Source organism: Macrotis lagotis, chromosome X (assembly GCF_037893015.1).
Source record: "Macrotis lagotis isolate mMagLag1 chromosome X, bilby.v1.9.chrom.fasta, whole genome shotgun sequence".
NCBI classification, from domain to species: domain Eukaryota; kingdom Metazoa; phylum Chordata; class Mammalia; order Peramelemorphia; family Peramelidae; genus Macrotis; species Macrotis lagotis.
Window position 1 is genome coordinate 616,470,540 of NC_133666.1, and position 20,648 is coordinate 616,491,187.

At 36.7% G+C, this 20,648-nt stretch overlaps 1 protein-coding gene across 1 annotated transcript in view; it reads right to left on the reverse strand.

Moving 5' to 3' along the window:
• Positions 1 to 20,648, reverse strand: part of LOC141499418 (maestro heat-like repeat family member 5) — a 108,376-nt gene that overhangs the window by 19,006 nt on the left and 68,722 nt on the right. The window contains exons 14-18 of the mRNA XM_074202138.1: positions 18,733 to 18,917; positions 11,216 to 11,353; positions 10,151 to 10,262; positions 6,997 to 7,140; positions 4,857 to 5,033 (exon numbers count right to left, since the gene is read on the reverse strand). Of these exons, the coding sequence (XP_074058239.1) occupies positions 4,857 to 5,033; positions 6,997 to 7,140; positions 10,151 to 10,262; positions 11,216 to 11,353; positions 18,733 to 18,917 (756 nt within the window). The remainder of the gene's footprint in view (positions 1 to 4,856; positions 5,034 to 6,996; positions 7,141 to 10,150; positions 10,263 to 11,215; positions 11,354 to 18,732; positions 18,918 to 20,648) is intronic.

The following is a 20,648-nucleotide window of genomic DNA, read 5'->3' on the forward strand; positions in this document are numbered from 1 at the left end:
AAAAAATTAATGATTAAATTTCAATATAATTGGTTTTCTTTGTAATCCCATGTATTTTGGTTCATGTATTTAAAAACATTATTCTGAGTTGTTGAGATTTCACCAGATTGCCAGAGGTGTTATTTATGACATAAAAAGGTGAAAAATCCCTGATCTACATGAAATCTTTCCTGATCCCCCCTAGCTTTAGTGCTCCCCAATTTACCTTTTTTATTTCTTATATATTCTTTATACTAACACATATATATGCATACATATACATATATATATATATATATATATATATATATATATATATATATATATATATAGTCTGTTAATAGAAATCACTGACCATGGTTTAATAATACCATTTGTAAGTCTTCAGGTATAATTGGAAAAGTGTTCATCCAATAAGGGTGAGAGGAAAAAGAGAGGAGTAGTAGAGATCGTTTGAATCTTTTAATACTCCAGGCTATAAAGACACCTGGGCTATTTGATTTGAATTCATCAAGGTCAGCAGGAAATTTATTACTACTATGTCCTTACTTATCTTAAATATCAACTTTTTAAAAAAATTATTTAAGGCAATGGGGTTAAGTGACTTGTCCAAGGTCACATGGCTAGGCAATTAAGTGTCAGAGGTCAAATTTGAACTCAGATCCTCCTGACTCCAGGAGTGGTGCTCTATCCACTGTGCCACCTAGCTGCCCCGATATCAATTTTCCATTGACCCTTTTGGTTTTTTCCTTCCCAGTTCAAAGATCTTGACCAAGAAAATAGAAGCAAAATAAATTGCTTTATTCTGTTTTCACAGCTATCAACATTCTATCCCCTTCAAATAAGTCTTAATCTTGCTTCTTTCTTTTGACCTTTAATATAACTAAAAATACTGCTCTTTCTTTGTTGTGCTTGTTTCCTCAGTAGACTCAGCTCCTTCTGAGTTCCAGTGTTCTTTTTTTTTAAGGTTTTTGCAAGGCAAATGGGGTTAAGTGGCTTGCCCAAGGCCACACAGCTAGGTAATTATTAAGTGTCTGAGGCAGGATTTGAACCCAGGTACTCCTGACTCCAGGGCCAGTGCTTTATCCACTGTGCCACCTAGCTGCCCCAGAGTTCCAGTGTTCTTGATGGTATTCTTGTAGAACCTTGCTACACTTAGTTATCATCCTGTTCAAATCATCTATTCTTTCTTTTTTACATGATTTTAAAATCTAAATTGGTGCATGTTTCTATGCCTTTTCATATATTGTTTTAGACAACTCCTTCTTTTTCTCCTAGTGGGAATTGTTTCACTTTTCAGTCTTCAGTTTTTCATTACTGAGGGCTTCCTATTCTTCTTGGGCCAACTTCCTTTCTAGAATTGTAGTCATGGGATCCTGATCTATTTTTTTTCTGAACTTACTCTATCAATCAGGGGCATATGTCTCCTTATTATAGGCTTTTTCAAACTATTCATTTCTTAAATAGGTCTTTCCATTCTGAAGAAAACACCATCTGTGCCTGAAATCCTTCACTTTCTTGTGCATGATGTTGTAATATTTAACAATGTCTTCTAGATTTCTCCGAGTAGTATAATTTGTGCTTAAACTAATCACCAGAATTGTGAAGCATTCATACATTTCAGCAAGTCTTCAAAGACTCTCCTCCATGTGTTTGGAATACTTGGGAAGCTAGCTGACTTCAATAATGTTATTAATTTTGGAGAACAGTTGTTTTGAAAACCCCTCAGACAAGAGTCACCACCCTCCACTACTCCTCTCTTCTTCCTCTCACCCTTAATGGATGAATTCTTTTCTAATTATACCTGAAGACTTAGTGCACCATTTCTTGAAGGAAAACTAGCCGCTTCAACAGAGGGTCCAGCTCTAACCTCCTTGGGACATTTCTCATATTGATTACTTCAAGTATTTCATCGTCTTTCTTTTTTTTTTCTCTTGTCACATTCCTTTACTTTCCTACTTCTTGACAGAAGTCATCATTTCCTTTTGCCTATTCAGATTTTATACTTTTTTTAAAAAAAAATTTTAACACCTTTTTGCCTCCTTCTTTAAAAGAGGCATCATACTCATTGATAGCTTTTCTACAAATTCCTTTAACAGAACTGGAATTTAATAAGAGTTTCAGTTTAAACAAATTTAAACATTTGTTTTGCGTTCATTGAAGTTCTCTTAGTGAACACTATAGGTACACATACAGTCTCAGAAATAAAACCATTACATATTTTATGTAGATCTTTGGACTTACTGGAAGTGAGATTTGTAATTCTTTGTTTTTCTTGCTAGCGGCTCTTCTAAAGAACTGTTGGGGCAAATTGCTTGTGCATATCTGAAACTCTGTTTCCTCATCTCTTTAGTACCTTGACAGACATACCCATCTTTCCTTCTTTTCCTTTCTCTTCTTTTATTCATTACCCTGCTTGTTTTGTTCCTTGGGATCTTTGATGGATCCTCTTTCTCTTTCAGCTTAGCCCTTTTCCTCCTTCAGATTCTCCTTAACTTCAGTCGCTGAACTTTTTCCTGATTCTGAATCCTTCTCTTTCTTCAGCTCTGGATCTTTTCCCACAGACCCTTACACCATCAAAATAGATTATTTGATCATTAATCTATGCAATAGGAGTTTTAAAAAACCAAAAGAGACATTATAGATTTCCCAGAGTATTTTCCATTAAATCTCATTCTACCAAAAGCTCAAGAAGCCTCCAAGGTGTCAAGTTTGAGGGCAGGTGGTAGATTCACATTCTCTTGGAGCATTTTCATGGTGGGAAGAATAGGGAAAGAAAAAAGTAGAAGGCTAAGGATGGACTTCAGTTTTCCAATTCATAGACCCAATGAGACCAGGATGGGTGGGACAAGAGAATTGGTGATCAAGGAAGGAAGGAAAGTAAAAAAAACTGACGGGATGGGTTATTCTCACCAGATGCATAAATGCATAATGGGAAAAACACTGGGGAACTAGAGAATGGTAATCTACTTCTCTGGGGAATGATTAAGCATTTAATGTTTGATTTTATTTTCTGTTTCAATTAAATTACTGGTTTTATGTTGTGGTCTATCCATATTACAGTTAATAAAGTAATAACAGCATCTTGTGATTAATCATAGTAGGTAGAATTTAAGTCTCCAGTAATACATTGGCAGAGAGACTTAAGCCATATGTGGTCTGCTTACCCCAAAAAGGCTCTCATTAATGTGAATTCAAGTCCATGAGAGGTTAGGATTGATTGGCATATAGGTAACATTATTTCATTGAATAATGATGTATTAGACTCCTACTATTTTCCAGCTACCATGTTGGGATACAAAGAAAAAAACCAGCAAAAATATTCCCTGCCCTCTGGGGACTTGAATTTTAATAGAGGAATCAACACAAATACCTAAAAAAAGGTGAATATAAATTAGACACAAAGAAAATAGTCACTTGGGGAGTGCACAAGCAACTGAGAAACAACATTCTTATTACTGGTGAAAGCATCACTATGCTCCCAGTGAACCAGACTCCCTTTCTTACTGTATCTTTCACTGCTTTCTTTCTCACCACAGGCATTCAGTCTAGTGTCAGATTGTCATTTCCACTTTTACAAAGTCATATAAATTTCATTCTGTCCACAGGCCCTCCTTGTTGGACTATTGCAATAGCCTTCTAACCAGCCTGCCTACTTCATATGTCTCCCTACTCCAATTCATCCTCCACTAATCTGCCATTTAGAATTTCCTAAGGGGTGGGTCTCCCCATTTCACAGCTATGTCAAAGCCTTGCTCAATAAAGTCCAATGGCTCCCTATTATCTTCAGGATTAAAAATAGAATTTTAAACTAGTCTCTTCTTACCTTTCCAGGCTTCTTATATTTTGCTTTTCTCCAAGCACTCTCATGATCCTACTTGCTCAGATTTGTACACAAATTTCCATCTCCCCTCTCATCTTTGGGATGCTCATCATCACATTCTCCAGTTAGTTTCTCTGTTTCCTTAAAGACTTAGTTCATACTCGACCTTCTTTATAAGAATTTTTCTAGGCCCCTCAGCTACTTATACTACCTCCTCTGAAGTTTTATCTCTTCTATAAATATCTTGTAGATACATAGTTTTTGGCCTATTGTTCATTCCATTAGAATGTGAAATTCTTGGCTGGAATATATATGGTAGCATTTAATAATACTAATTTTTGGTTTTGGTTTTCACAAGGCAATGGGATTAAGTGACTTGCCCAAGGTCACACAGTTGGGTAATTATTAATGTCTGAAGTTAGACTTGAACTCAGGTCCTCTTGACTACAGGGTCAATGCTCTATGCATTGTACCACCTAGCTTCCCCTTGTTAACTGTTTTTAAAACTAGGAAAGTAGAGAAAATAAAAAGATTAAGTTAAAAAGCTTTTGCATAAATTAAAATTCAGGTAGATAAAGAAGAGAAATTATAAAGTGGGAAAATAATTATATCAAATATAAGCCAAAAAACTTATTTCCATGATTGATAAAGAATCCCTTGTGGGGGAAAAAAATGAAAAATACATTTGATAAGGTGACATTGCATAAAGCCTTGTTGTCTCCTAGTTTTCTGACTTTTCTTCTATGAGGAAGGAAACATGCTTCTATTATCTGTTTCCTGAACTCCTATCACTATTTTCACATGGCTTTAAAATGCAGAACTAAGAAAATTCATTGGAAAGAGTTTGTCGTGACTGTGATGTAAAGACAAAGGGAATCAATAAAAGATTCGGTCTTGCCTTAAATGGGAAAAAAACTGCTACTCCTGTCTTGAAGGTGAAGGATTCGAAAGCAACCATAAATGAAAATCTTGGTGTTCCAGGAAGATGAGGTGATTTTAGTCATTAGCCTCTGACCCTGGGCTACCCACCCCTTTTCCTCACCATGGCACCTACATCATCAAAAAGATCGAACAGCTGCTCTGCCACTTTGAGGCTGTTGGAGCCAGCACCCTGTAAAGTCAGACGATGAAGGATGTCACCAATGATGTTCATAAGTACCAAAATGTTCTCCTCTTCTTTAAGCAACAGTCCTGCCATCAGGTGTGACAGTTGGTTCTGGAGCAGATCTCTCTGCAGGGAATGAGAATGGGAATAAAAAAATAGCTGCAGTTACTCCTTGCAAGGAGGCTCTGTATCTTCTGTATCTGAATACCTCCCACCCAAAACACCAAATCCCTCAGCTTTTTTCCCTGATCTGTCAGGTCTTTAGGAAAACAGTAAAGGGATGGAAGTTTGTGTGTTTTCAGTCCCTCCCCTTACTGGACAGAAGAGAGATTCTGGAAATCTTATTTTGTGAAGATAGGATTAAAAGAACTATTTATGATTTAAATGGAAGAGAGAAGAAATGGAAATAACATAACCATTGCATATGTACTACACTGTAAAGGAATATTGCAAAATAGAGTTTATCTAACTTGGATGGAGAAGAATCTGGAAATCATATTATATAAAATATGGATCTATATTTAGCATGGCTACAAATGTAGAACCTATATTAAATTGCTTTTTTTAGGGGGAGAGGGGGGGAATGTAAAACTTAAAAACCTTGCAAAAAATTATTGGTAAACCATCATTGCATGTAGTTATAAAAACAAATAAAATAAATAAATAAAATTATGTACATTCATTATTATCAGATATGCTTAGACTAGTGAAGATCCTTTGATGAATTTAAGATCTCATTTGGTCTGATGATTATTGACTATTGATTCAGAAGAGCAAAATACTGCCTAAAAGATACTTTTCTTGCACTTATTAAAATTATTCAAAATCCCATGAAATATATAATACGGATAGCTTTATTCAGTGATTTTTCTGATGATTAATACTAGACAAGGGATATAATGATTTATGCCAACCAAAGGTGTTTGCCATTTTAATAGAAAAGATCTATTTTAATTTGAAAAGTTATTTGTAGATAGTGAAATCTTCCAGATGTTATTCTTTGCAAATGACAAGATTTTGGTTTCATGAGACCCTGGAATCTGCACAGCCTTCTGGAAAAGATCCATAACCACTCACAGAAAAAACCAAATGGAAGAATAATCTTTATTGTTCAAATGTCTAAGAGAAGTATTTTATTTAGGAATTGTGTAAAGTGCTCAGGTGCTTCTTGGATAGATATTGACAGTGGACAATGAGACTCAGTATAAGAGGGAGCTAAATTACTTTCAAGAAATTGCAACGCTCTTTTAATTCTCCTTCATCAATGTTCCATCTTTTTAATAGTAATATTCTGTCAGTATCATATGACTGAGTTATTGACTATTATAGTTTCTGAAGTTTTTAAAATGAATATAACTTAGAGGACAATGAAATGACACATTTGGGTGTGATTAGTCTATAACACAAAACAAATAAGGAACTACAAAGAAAAAAAAAACTTGACTAAAGGATGTCCTCCAAGCTAATGAGTGGGGAAAAAAATGGAATGACCGTGTGATAATAGCAGGAAATATCCAATAAGCAATACTTGTTTTCTACCACTGTCAGTGTTAAGTCACAGCATATTGGTTGAATCACCTGTGTCAAATTTCTTGGGAGATAGGGACAAGATATAACAGAATCAGACAGGAAGACATAGGTTACAATTTGAATTATTGAAGGAAACATTTGGCTTGGTTAGATTAAAAATTCAATTTAGAATTTGAATATCTCAATTGTAGATACTTTTGATCAGGCAAGTGTTGGTCTAAATGATCTCTGAGGTATCTTGTAATTCTTTGAATTTCTATGTTAGAGGGGGTGTTGGAGGTGGGGAGAAAATAAGAAAAAAAATAGGATAAAACAGAACAGGCACTTTTTCTAGTGCTAAATAAGAATATAGTGTGTATCCAGGAAGAGCATGAAAGTGCAATGAAGTAAATTTATTTTTTTACATAGTGATTGGAAAGCAGAAGAGAGCAGGAAGATGTAAAATTGTGGGAGAACAGAGAGGAACAATCGTGGCCTTAAACCTTAAATCTGAACTGGTAGTGATAATCCTTTTTAGGTACATTTTCCATTGAAAGCATTGACATATTTTCCTTCTTACCTTCTCAGGTTGAAGTAAAAGACTGCCCAAGCCCTGCAAACTCATGGTCTGTACCACCTTGTTGGAATTGCTCAGCGACAAAGTTAGGAAACTCTCAATGGTCTGCCGAGATGTAAATCGTGGAGCATGCTGGCTGTTGAGAAGCTGAACAGGACTCTTCTAGTGAGTTTTTCACATTATGCAAATCTGACCCTGAATTCTGGCCCTCAACAACCATTTCAGGGACTTGTGCACCAAGAGTAACCTCAGGCCCAATCCTAATGGGGGTGGGGGGTGGGGAACCATTATATGAAAAATACTCATTCCCCAAGGACAGGTGTGGTCAAGCTTCTCTATCATCTTTATCAACAAACTAGATATGGTGGCCCAAACTGAGTGAAATTTTGCTCTCAGTGGGATGGATGGATGTTGCCATCCTCTTGTTGTTTCTCTTCTCCATTATTCATTCTATGGTCATTTTTTTTTAATTCTCAAATTCAACCTCTTTTGGGGAATGAGATCCTCATGAAAACTTAGTACAGGGACAATGAAAGCCTAGTATTGAATTTCCTGTTAGCTATCAGGGAAGGGTCCCTAAGAGTCCATATCCAGAGATTGGGCAACATGTCTAAGCAGCAGCTCTCTGTCTTATTCCTGCTTAGAGGATTTGATCCATTTCAATCATTCAACCTTAAAATGTCTTATCTTTTCAGTCTGACTTCTAAGAACTTCTTTACCCATCTCCTGGATCTTTCCCAGGCATTTCTTTGGGCCCATTACCCTCAAACTTGAGGAAGGTCTGACCTTGAATCCTAGCTCAATGTGATGTTAAGCAAGTCTCATTGCCTTTCTGAAACAGTTTTCCCCTTTGCAAGATCTGGAATGTTTTTTTTTCTAGCTATCCTACCTTATATTTGGCCAAAATGAGATTCATCTCCTTTTCTTCCTACTTACATTCTGTGTTAGATCTTACACTAAGGCAGAGGAAAGAATCAGATGACAGATTCACAAATCTCAGACTGGTCAGGTAATTAAGAAGAAATCTCCAATTCACAATCTACTTAAGGAAAGGGATTGTTTTTATTTTTCAAATTTGTCCTGTTTTGTGCCAGAGTCTTATATATAAAATGAATGCAATAAATACCAGGATTGCATTGGGTACATTTGATCCAGGGAAAATTATTTAACTGCTGAAAAATTTTCTTCCAGTATTATTTTGGGGAAAACATGTTGTGCTATAGAAAAGTGGTACAGAAATATAAATTATTATTATTATTATTATAGGAAACCAATTATTTACAAGGGAAGTTCAATTCTCTTTTGAACAGCTCTGATGGTAGAAAGATTTTCTGTAGACCAAGACTAAATCTCCCTCTCTATCCATTCTTCCTAGTTCTGCATTTTAGAGCCATGTGGAAATAGAACCCTGCCATTTACTTGGAGAAAGATTTCATTTTTTTTGGCATGCTCTCAAAGTCTTTTTTTCTCCAAGCTAAACATTACAAGAGTGGGGGACAGAACACATGAACTTGGATCCCCAGTTTTCTGGTAAACAGCTCTAAACTTGGTCAAGGTCCTTAAATTCAAAAGCCTCAGTTATATATAAAGGAATATTAAAAAGGGATAATGTTTCTCATCTTGTCTTCCAAGGATATGAGACTTAAATGACAAAAATGAAAAGGAAAGTAGTTTATATGTTATAAAGCTCTAAATATAAGTGATAAGAATTTATTATAATAGCAATAATGAAATTCTCTCTTTTGGATATTTTATACTTTTCAAAGTATATGTCAAAATTTTCTTTGTTGCTTTCATCTATATTATTTCATTTGAACCTCGCAGTACTCCCTTCTCCTCCTTTAATCTTATGCTTGCTTTGATTGGTCTAGTAATATGCTCTGTCAGTATGATATTTCACTAAAAAGAGGTTTCTTTAACTTTTGTTTGTGTCTTGGCTTTAAAAAATTGGGATCTGAGAGGATGACAAGCTCAGTGAATCAACAATATTACATTGCAACCTCCTGAATTGTAGTGAAATTTGAGGATGCATTGAGATAGAGTATCCAGAATGAGTGAATTAACAGCTATTCTCTGACCTGCCCAAAACATATTGGGAGTTAAGTGTTAAATTCGGGATATCACATTTTAGGAAATAGAAAAACCAATGCCTGACCAGAGGAGGGAAACTAGTACCAAAATAGGACTGGAAACCATGATATATAATTATCCCTTCATGGGAGTTAAGGGTAGGAGTCCCCATGATATTGAAAATTCACATAAATTTTTGACTCTCCCTTCATACAAAAGAAGTCTGAATTATTATAGTATTAAAAGATAAAATATGTTGGTTTTATACAATAATAATGTTTTATGCATTTCTGAGTTTCTAACCTTTTTATATGTCATCTGTTAGCCTTTGCATTTAAGTTTGCACAAAACTCCCCCAAAATTCCCATTTGCTTTCTTATGCAAATTCATGATATATTGAAATTGCAATAGGGAAAGTCATAATGTGGAAGGGATAACTATTAAAGGGTTGGGTTACCTGAGGATGCTTCAGTTGCAGAAAGGAAGATCTAGAGGGGGCATGAGAACTGTTTATAAATATATGATGAGCCACCATGTTTCGCAGGGCCTCAAAAGGGCAGAAGTAGGAACACTTGGTGAGAACTGTGAAGATCATCTTAGGCCCAATACAAGGGATAAAACCCTCTAAAAATAAAGACTGTCAAAAAGTGAAATGGGCTGTCACAAATGGTATTTTTCATGAGCAGAGGTCTTTCAATGGACATTGAATTGCTACTTATTGGGATGAGAAGGGGACTCTTGTTCAGGTCTAAGTGGATCTAGATGTCTCTCCAAGGTCCCTGTCAGTTCTGAGACTGAATCTTGTCAACCACTCTTCCTGCTCTTATGGGAATGAAGGAGAGAGTTGTTTTTCACATAGGCTACCCCAACAACAATTTGGCATTCAACTACCATCAAGAGGACTTCTTCATATGCATCACTAGACCAAAAGTCATCTGAAGAAAATTATTACTCTGCTTTGCCTCATAAGCTTCTCCTTACAAACTTCCAGAGAGAGAAATACTCTGAATTCTCAATCCCCCTATCTTTGAGGTCCTGACTGAGAGATTTGGAATCTATTATTTTCCTAAAGAGTGAACAACCTTACCTCAGTGATAACAAGGATGCCTACTAAATGATCCCGTTCACATGGACTCTTCATGCAAAGCATGACATGATTGAATATGTTCTTGATCTCACAATTGTAGTGAGTTATGGCCCTGGGAGAGGGAAATAAACAAGGGAAAATTCTTAATCTCTAATGATAGACTTGTCTTGCTGAAGATGGGTAATGATTGGGAATCCAATAGGTCAACCAGCACTTTTTGTTATGTGCTGGATTTGTTCTAAGTGTTGGCATATAGGATTTATTTATATGTTTAGGAAGCAGCAATCTATGAAACAAAATTTCATGGACATATTCTCCCAAATATCTCTCTCATTACTCTGTCATAGGATCTAAAATTAATGTTACCATTAATGCAACATTTCTTTAGACTATATGTCATTCACTTCCCAAAAATAGAAAATCCAATCAATGTAGGAAAAAGTAAAAAAATAATAGTACATATGGATATATGGGTTTATATAGACATGCACACAAACATATACTAGAAATGTATACATCTCTCTGTTTCTCTGTATCTGTCTGTTTCTCTCTCTCTCTCTCTCTCTCTCTCTCTCTCTCTCTCTCTCTCTCCCTCCCTCCCTCCCTCCCTCCCTCCCTCCCTCCCTCCCCCCTGTGTCTCTGTTTGTCTTTCTCTGCATGTCTTGTCTCCCTGTTTTTTGCTTTTTCTCTGTGCATATGTTTGGGTCTCATCCACTGTTATTTGACAGTTGGATCACTCTTCTTTGTGTTTCATCTCTTGGGTTTTAGCATTTCCCTCTCTGACTCTCATTTAAAGTGCCAATCTCTCAGAATGAAGATCATACCCAGTTCCAAACCACTCAACAGGGAGGAGATAACTCCAACATGTACAGAATAGACCCAGAGGCAGGGTGAAGACCATGGAGACAAGGTGAGACATGTCTATGGGCATAGAAATGAGGAGAAACATTGGCTGCAAACTGCAAAGATATGACTTTTGGGATCTAATTTCCTCCAAGGTATAGTATACTTCAATGAAACCATAGACCAAAATGTCCCTATTCTCAATATCTTTTCCCCAGGTACCTAGTCAGGAGTGTCACACCCTGTATGAATGTATTCATCTTCATGAAAAGATTCCAGCCTTCTTGTAGCTTCATATAGGCAAATACTTCCCAGTTATCAGTGGTCCAAAAGAGACCTTTCAGGGCTTCCAGACATGTCCTATGGAGCAGAGAAATCAAAATAAGAGGGTTCAAGTTCAGTTCCAATTATTTATGCTAGAATGCGTTTATATGGGCTTGTTCACCTAGGTTACCATAACCTCTGCTAATCCCTAACCTATTTTATTACTAGAACTCTGGCAGATGTGAGACTTGGAATTATTTTCACCAGAGCAGTTGAATGGTTTCATTGATTATGCCTTTTCATCCTGTGTGAGTCTTGTCCATATTTTCCTATAAATCTTTGCAAAACTCCCACAAACTTGTTAAAAACCTCTGAGATTCCCACATATAGTCATCTATCCTTTGTATGAACATTTTAAGTGAGAGAGAATACACAGCTCCCAGAGTTAATTTAACTAATGTTCAAGAAGCTAGGATTTTTTTTTAGTTCAATTCAGCAAAGGCCCTGGGCTCAAATTCTCAGTTTGAGTTTTTGAAGTATGTATGATTAAACTGCTTTTAAATTAATATAGATTTTATTGCAGAATCAGTTAATCTAGGGTTTGGTGCAATATCATTCATCCCTGAATTTGAAAACCTTTCCTATAGCCAAAAAAAACCCCAAAACTTTTGTTTGGAATCTGCACAGGATATCTAATATTGACACAGTTAGGGGAGGGTTTATCTCTTAAGTATAGTTTAGTCTTAGCACTCATTGAACAAACTTATTAGTTCCATCTGTTCTAGAATCTTATGTGACTTCAGCATACATACAGGAGAAAGCCTTCAGAGTAGCATTTTATTCCAAGGCAAATGCTTCTGAAAAATTAGAATGGAGTAAATGCTGGTAAAGATGACAAATAATGGGAATGGTAAATATTGTGGAGAGCTAAGTACATTAATGTACTACTGGAGGATCCAACCATTGGTCCAACTAGTGTTGATCCAACCATCCTGGAAATCAATTTGACATAAGAAGGTAACTAAAATGCCCATTCCCTCTGACACAGAGATTTCACTGGCATGTATGTGTGTGTGTTTGTGTGTGTGTGTGTGTGTGTGTGTGTGTGTATGTTTGTGCAGAGATCCTAAGGACATCAATGACAGAAAAGCCCCAAAGTATTCAAAAATTCTTATTTATAAAAATGAAGCACTTTTTGGAATTGTAAAGAAGTGGCAACTGAGTATATGCCCATCAATTTAGGAATGGTGTATCATATTATGATACATGAATGTAATAGATATTTCTGTGCTATAAGAAATGAATATGAAAGAAATGAAACATTAGAAGACATCTAAACTGATACAAAATGAAGCAGATAAAAGCAAGAAGGCATGAACACTGATTGCAAAATAATTGGAATGAAAAATCAAATGAAACTGAATGTTGAAATTATAAGCAAACCTCATTTCAAAGCGTATATAAGAAATTACTTCTTTACAAAGGAACAGGACTATAGTGAAACAGCTCAGTGGCACAGTGGAGCCAAGTACTGAACCTGACATCAGGAAATGCTAGTTCAATTCCGGCCTCAGACACTTATTAGCTAGGTGACCTTGGACAAGTCACTTAATCCTGGTTTGCTTCAGTTTCCTCACCTGTAAAATGAACTGAAGAAGGGAATTGAAAACCACTTCATTATCTTGTCCAAGAAAACCCCAAATGGGGTCATGAGTCAAGATGCAACTAAAAAATGAACAGGACTAAAAATGTAAAATCCTACATAGAACAGCAGAATTTTTGATGTTTAGTTTTATTAACTGTTTTCCCCATTTTGTTTTAAGACAGGGCTGTCCAAAATGTGACCTTCAGTGCAATTTTATGTTGCCCCCTGTGGATTTACTAAATCAAACGAATTTATATTTGATTCAGGGAATATGGGGGAACCACTAGGGAAGGAAGTAACATGTGGTTTTACTTACACTTCAGAAAAATGACTGTGATGGCTGGATAAAGTCAAATGAGAGGAGTGAAAGACTTGGATAAGGAGAATAGGATTTTGCAATAGTCCAGGTAGGAAGTGAAGAGAACATGAATTTAGGTAATACTTATGTAAATAGAGAGGTGATGTTTATGAGAAATTATGATGGTTATGAAGGGCAAATATAGGGTCAAGGATGGCAATGAAGTTTGGTGCAGTCTTGGGAGACTAGGAGGATGTTGGTTTTACAATAGAGGTACAGAAGTTGTGAAGGGGAGGGTTGGAGAGAAAAGTTCAAGAGTATAGTTTTGGACACATGTATTTTGAGTTACCTATAGGACATCCAATTCAAGATGTCCCAAATCTTGGGGATGCCAACCTAGAACTCAGGAGAGGAAGTATGATTCTATATAAAGAGCTAATACTCATCTGCAGAGGGATAATTGAATCCTTAGGAGTTGATGAGATCATAATTGAGATCGTATAAAAGAAGAGGACAAGAGCACTAAGGGTAACCCAAAATTAGTGGGTGGGATGTGGACAAATTAGCAAAGGATACTGACAGGAAATGGTCAGAGAGAAAGGAGAGCCAAGAGAAAGCAATGTCATTAAACCCTAGTGAAGAGAGAGTAAAAAAAAAAAGTAGGTGATCAACAGCATTGAATGCTACAGAAGCCAAAGAGGATGAGGATTTTTGAAAGTCCATTAGATTTGGCAGTTAGATGTTTGGTAACTTTAGAAAGAGAAAATTCATTTGAATGATGGGGAAAGTCAGACTACAATTTCAAAGACAGTAAGAGGAGAGGAAATGGAGGCACTAAGTGTGAAAAGTTTATCAGAGTTTAGCCATAAAGAGGGAAGAGAGCTATAATACAATAGCTAATGAGGATAATAGCAACTAGATGGTATAATGGACAGAATATTAGGCTGGGAATCCAGAAGACCCACCTTCATGAGTGCAATTCTGACCTCAGACACTTACTGGCTATGTGACTCTGGGCAAATTCCTCAGCTCTATATTTGCCTTAGTTGCTCATTTGTAAAATGAGCTAGAGAAGACAATGCAAGAGTACTTTAGTATTTTGCCAAAAGAAAAAAACACTAAATGGGGTCATGAAGAATCAGACATGACTGAAGAGCAACACAATGTGGATAATGGGATCCAATGGGGAGGATGGTTTAAAGCCTGGAGAAAATATGGGAATATTCAAATGTTTAGCTCCACATTCCAGGGGATCCATGTAGCCACCTGCTCACAAGCAAAACTGGGATGATAGGATCTAGTGGAGATTTTTTTTAAGGGTAAGAAGATATGGGCATATTTATAAGCAGCATGGAAGAAGTCATTAGATAGTAAGAGACTGAAAATTAGGGAGCAGCAGGAATTATTATAGAGACAATCTGGTAGGGAAATTAGGAGGGGTTGTCTTTGGAAAGGACAAGTCCTGTTTCTTCATCTTCATCTGAGACCAGGGTGAAGGAGGCGCTAATGTAAGAAAAATGAATGGTGAGTTGAAGATAAACTATTAGAAAATGACCTCAAATTTTTTAGTGAAGTATGAGGTAAAGTCCTTGACTAAGAGGGTAGGTGAAAAGATTGTGGTGGTAGACTTGAACAAAAAGGTTTAGAACAGATACTGTCTGGGGATGAGATGGAGCTTGGACAATAGATCAATGGGAAAAGAATAGAATACTTGCCTTGCTGTCATCAGGAGTTAGTTAAGTATCACATTTGTAGTAGACCCAATATGTTTTTGTGATTTTCTGTTTCATTTGGGAGGACATGAGTAGGGGGACAAAACCAATGGGTGGTGGGGAAAATTGATGGTAAGAGCTTGACAAAGTGTGATCAGTGATAGGACAAATTGGTAAACGAAGAGTTTAGAATTGAGTTGGATCACAAAGGGTTCAGGATATGAAATGGAAGAGAATAGAAGGTATGTATGCTTCATCCCATGTACTAAATGCTCTGCCTTTGCTATCTGCTTGCAACTCCTGATTCTATCCTCCATCTGGCTCAGCTTACTTCTATAAATCTCTGGTCCTGATAAAGCCCCAAATATTGTAGTAGTTTTATAATTCTCTCACTTGTCTCTGGAAGTGAGGCATTCATTTGGAATCAGTCATAGCTTCTAACTACCATATTTAGGAAGTTTTCTTCTTTGAGTGGCATGTGTTTTCTGTTTTGTCTTCCTAGGATTCCTTATTACAGTCAGAGTTTTTCCTAACCTGTGCCTTTGGATCCTAATATTCTGAGAAATAGAGTCTTTCTTATGGTTTCCAGTGTCCACTTTTATCTTCTCTCTCTTTCACTCACCACAAAAAATGGGGAAAAGGAAGAAAGAGGAAAACAAAGACTTAGCCATTGATTGGTTCTTCTACATGCCTACTATACTTCTCAATTATTTTTTCTAAAAGATAAGCCTACTTGTAATCTCTATATCTTATACTGTGATATTTTCCAAATGAGCTCATATTTAAAAGAACCTTGTCCTTGGCTGCCATGAGCTCTTAGCTTGGCATGGAAAGCAAGTTTGGATTCATATTAGCTATATGCAAACAGAATTAGAAAGGCAAATCTATTTCATTTAAGAGAAAAACAATGATAGAATACATTCTAAAAATAAGGAAATACATAAAATTGTGAAGTCCTTGAGCTAGAAGAGAGTTTGACGGGTGCTTCAAGTCCATCCTTCTTTTCCAGCATGCAGAGGGTCCAGGGCAGATAGTCATTTGCTATGGATCATCAAGGAAGAGTTTTTAGTCTTCTCATCATCCTGTTGCTTCCTCTGGGAGTGATATAGTTTATGTTCTTCTTGCTGTCTGGTACTCAGATCTGAAAACTATTAATTATTTTACATATAAATGATCAGGATTTATGAATGACTCAATAGTCACTTATTTTGTTATAATTTTAGCCCATAAAAGGCATCCTCAGTCAGATTATTGATCATTGGTATGTAAAATATCCTGCTGGAAAATATACTGAATCAATTGCTTTGTTAGCTCTGGGGAATGACCAGAGGTGTCAAAAGACCAGAGTTTGAATCCTGACTCTGCCATTTGATGATCATGAGACTTATGACATCACTTCACTTTTCTGAGGCCAAGTTTCTTTATCTATAAAAGGATAGCAACAATAATTTCTTTATTTTCATAGTACTATTGTGAAGACAGTGCTCTGTAATCACTATAGAAAAGAAAGTTTATTTACATCTCCTCTAGTCTTGTTTTACTGGCTCCCATTGGCTCATCTCTTAAGAGTCTGAAAAATCTAGGTTCAAATTCTCCTTCTAACATTAACTGTGTGATCTTGGAGAAATCACCTAATTCACCTGGGTCTTAGTTTACTCGTGTGCAAAATGAGGAGATTGGAATCAATTACCTCTAATATCCCTTCCAGTTCTAATTGGGTGGTTTTATAGTGTTCTTATCCTAGTTGCTGTTTCATTCTCTCCTTCCTATCCAACTGGGCTCATACTTCCCAAGTCCCACTTTTAGTATCTTCTTGGCATGGGAATTCCAACTCTTTGGTTTGAACCTAAGTCCTGACTCTTCCTTCTGGTTCTGATATCTCACCTTTTCCCCCCCCTTCATGTTAATGTTCAGTTATTTCCTGTTTATCTTCAGTTTGATAGTTGGTCCTCACCTGGTCATCATTATCTGATTGGGCATGCCTTTTATGGGCTAAAATTATAACCCAAATCAGTGACTACTGAGTCATTCATAAATCCTGATCATTTGTATGTAAAATAATTACATTGTCAGTGCCTCTACATTGGAGATCTCAAGATAGAAACGTTTGTCTTAAATAATAAGTGCATGTATCATATAAGCATTCACGATTTTTGCTTGCTTGCAACATTTTTTTTTAAGTAGGCCTCATTGTGCAAGCACTCTCTTCCCTTTCTGGTGCTTTAGGTGTGAATGCATGTTTTCACCTATATTGATTCATTCAACAAGCTCCAGTTTGGCTAAAGACAAAAAAGAGACAGTTCCTTTTCTCAAGGAACTTACATTTTATTGAGGGAAAACAATATATACACAGAAAATCAAATGCAAAATATATGCAAATTAAATACTAAATAATTCCCAGGGAAAGGCATTAGTGACTGGAGGAAGATCAGGATAGGCTTTCCCAGCAGGTGTGGCACTAACACTGATTGAGCTTTCACCTGAGAGAAGGGCCATTTGCAAGGCTGTGGAAAGCAGATGACCCTACCCCATGAGGTGTGCTGCATAGGATAACACTTAATACTAGCCGTAAGTTGGGCCAACTGCTTTTTAATTCCTTCAGCAAAGTGTGATACTAAAGACCCTCAGGGTGAAGATCTAGGAGCAGACAGAAGAGTTGACACTTGGTTTGCTTATCAATTAAAATACTGGAAGGTTCAAAGTAGAGATTGAGAAATGGGAGAGCAGCAATACCACCAACAGAAACAGGATCCCTAAAGTATTGAGTTACAGAGGCTAAGTCCTTGTGGGTACCCACCTTCCACAGGCAGATGAGGTTCGCCCCTTGTAAAGAACTAGAAAATCATGTATGCCAGACTAGATGTTGCTACATCTTGTCCAATTAAATTTTTTGCTAGCTCCCAAGAGTGTATCCTTGATGGGTTACTGAATTAACATAACCCAGGGGTGGGTAAGAATCTATATTTTTGCTGCTATTTCTTTACTGAAGGGGAGCACAATGCTTTTTTACTACTTTAAAAAAACCCTCAAACAAATCTGCTTAATTTGTTAAAAGCCTGCTGCTTTAAACAGTGTAGCTTGCCATTACAATGCAAGGATATTTTTTATTACTTTTATTTTTCATAAATTATCTAGCCTAGTGAGTGTCCCATCTTCTCCAGGCTCTAAGAACTGTTGAAACAACTATGGACACAAAATGATTCTTTTGAATTTTGTTTACAGCTTGGAAATAAAGATCCTCTTCCCTTCCTTTAGCTCAGAGCAGACCTAGTCATGGACCTTATATTTTAAGCTTTTTTTCCAGAGGAAACAGTTGCTAACAGGATTGCCTTCCTCATGAAGTGGGGCCCCATTTAGGAGTGTAACTAGGAGAGGGAGGGAACTCAGAACTAGGCTCTATTAGTATTATTTGAAAGAAACAGAGGAAATTTCACCTGTAAAAGGGAAAATTGAGATAGTTTTTGCTTCCAAGTATTTAAATGACTGACATAAACTAGAGGAAATCTATGTGGCCTAAGGTGGTAGAACCAAGAACAAACTGGAGAAGTTAAAAACAAGAAGACAGTTTCCTACATGGATATCCTCTGCTATTTTTCTCTTACCCTACCATTGTCCCTGTTGCAGGACCAGGTCCTGATGCCTCAGGGGGAAAAGTCAGGGTCAAAGTTACAAAAAAAGGTGGAACAAAATGGGAGAATTTTCTCCTTTTGTTACTCCTGGATACTAGAACCTTCCATCTGCTCAGAAATTGGAAGTCAGGTGAAATGAAGTACCTGTAAAGACTCAGAAGAGCCAATCTCCAGAGGTCTGAGGCTCTCACCTGAAAGGACTGAGATTCTCCAAATTCAGGGCATCTTCGAAATGGTCCAAGGACTCATCCACCATATTCAGTTCAAAGAGGTAATGCAGTTGTGTCAACAGGCCAAAAAAAATACCGGAAAAAGCCCAATGGACCGTTTTCCGGAACTCCTGGATGTAGAGAAGCTCATATATTGTATTCATTGCCTGCAAAGGGGTTGGGGGTGGGGTGGGGAAATGACAAAAAAAAAACAAAACACATGACTTCAAGGTGTACCACTTTTATCAGTGTGTTCCTTTGATCAGAAACCAACTATGATTCACCATTGCCTCTCCAATAAAATCTAGCCTCTCAGTCTTTAGATTCAAGGCCTCCTATTATCTAGACTAGGGCTGTCCAATCTTAAAAGTTGGAACAATACACAATATATTTTGATTCGCCATTTTAGTAAGAGCTCAGCCATAGCTCGACTTCATTTACTAAAGCATTTAATAAACTCACAAGCAGTTGCATAAAATCACCCCGTGCTTTGCATTTTGGACAGCCCTGATCTAGACCTTGTCCATCTAGTCTTATTTCTTTATCACTGTCCCAATAGGAAAGAGTTTAAGGAAAGGCATCGATGGTAAAAATTCAGGACATGTATGAAGAGTGATGATTAGTGCCTTTGAACTAGAGCACAGGGCACATAAAGCAGATTTGAAACAACTGGAAAGATGAAATAGCATTAGACCGTGGAAGTTCTTATAAGTCAGGCTAAAGAATTTGAACTTACTCACTAGACAATGGGGAGCTATTGAAGGGTCTAAGTCAAGGTTCTGACTTGACTAGATTTAGGCATAAGGAAAGAAATTTGGAAACTGTATGAAGGGTTGTTTGGAAGAGAAAAGAGTGGCATGAGGAAGGCCTAATAGGAAACTATTGGAAGATTCATGTAGGTAGCAATCAGGACCTAGAACAGAGGACTGACTATAGAGATGTTGCTAAGGATTAGGCTGCCATGTGAGAAGTGAAGAAGATGGAAGAGCAAGAATTAATACCAATTTAACATAGTTAATATTTATGTGCTTTAAAAATATTTTCAAAGGGATTTTATGTCATCCCATTGGATCTTTAGAACATTTCCTTAGCACAATTACCACAAGTATTATCTCCATTTTACAGATTAAGAAACTAAGGCTCAGAGAGATCAGATAATTGGAAGTGGGATATGAATCTAGGTCTTTCCTAACTCCAAGGTTATTATTCTTTTTATTATGAAAGGCAAATTGAATCATTATGTTATGAACATGAATAGCAAAATTAGAAATAGGAACAGATTTGGGATCAAGTTTAATGGTTCTTAGAAACCCTATAAGTAGTTGGAGATGGGAGCCCTGCAATCTAGGAAAGAGATCAGTGTTACAGAAATAAACCATAGTCATCCCTGAAGAGCTAGTAGCTGAAGTCAAGGGGGTGAAAGTGATAAACAAGAACAAGACTATGTAAGAAAGAAGAGTTATCGAGAAAGAACCTTGGGAACCATCTTGTAGAGGACAAGGAGTCAGAGAATGAGACATAAGGATGCTTCAAGAGCCAAAAAAATAATGTAGTATTTTAAGTGAAAGGCAGAGAATATAGAGGATGGGGTGGTCAAAAGTATAAAATGCTGCAGATTGGATGAAGAAGAATCTGCTGCTGTTCAGTCCTTTCTGTCATGCCTTATTCTTTGCAATTTGAGATTTTCTTGGCAAAGATAATGGAGTGATTTGCCATTTTCTTGAGGCAATCAGAGGTAAATAACTTGTCAAAGATCACAAAATAAGTGTAATTTTTTAGACTTTGAACTCAAATTTGAACTCAGGTGTTTCTGACTGAAAGCCTAGCACTAAGCCCTAAGAAGAGGACCGAAAAAAATGTTGGTTGAAAAATGACCAAACCAGATCAGATCAAATATT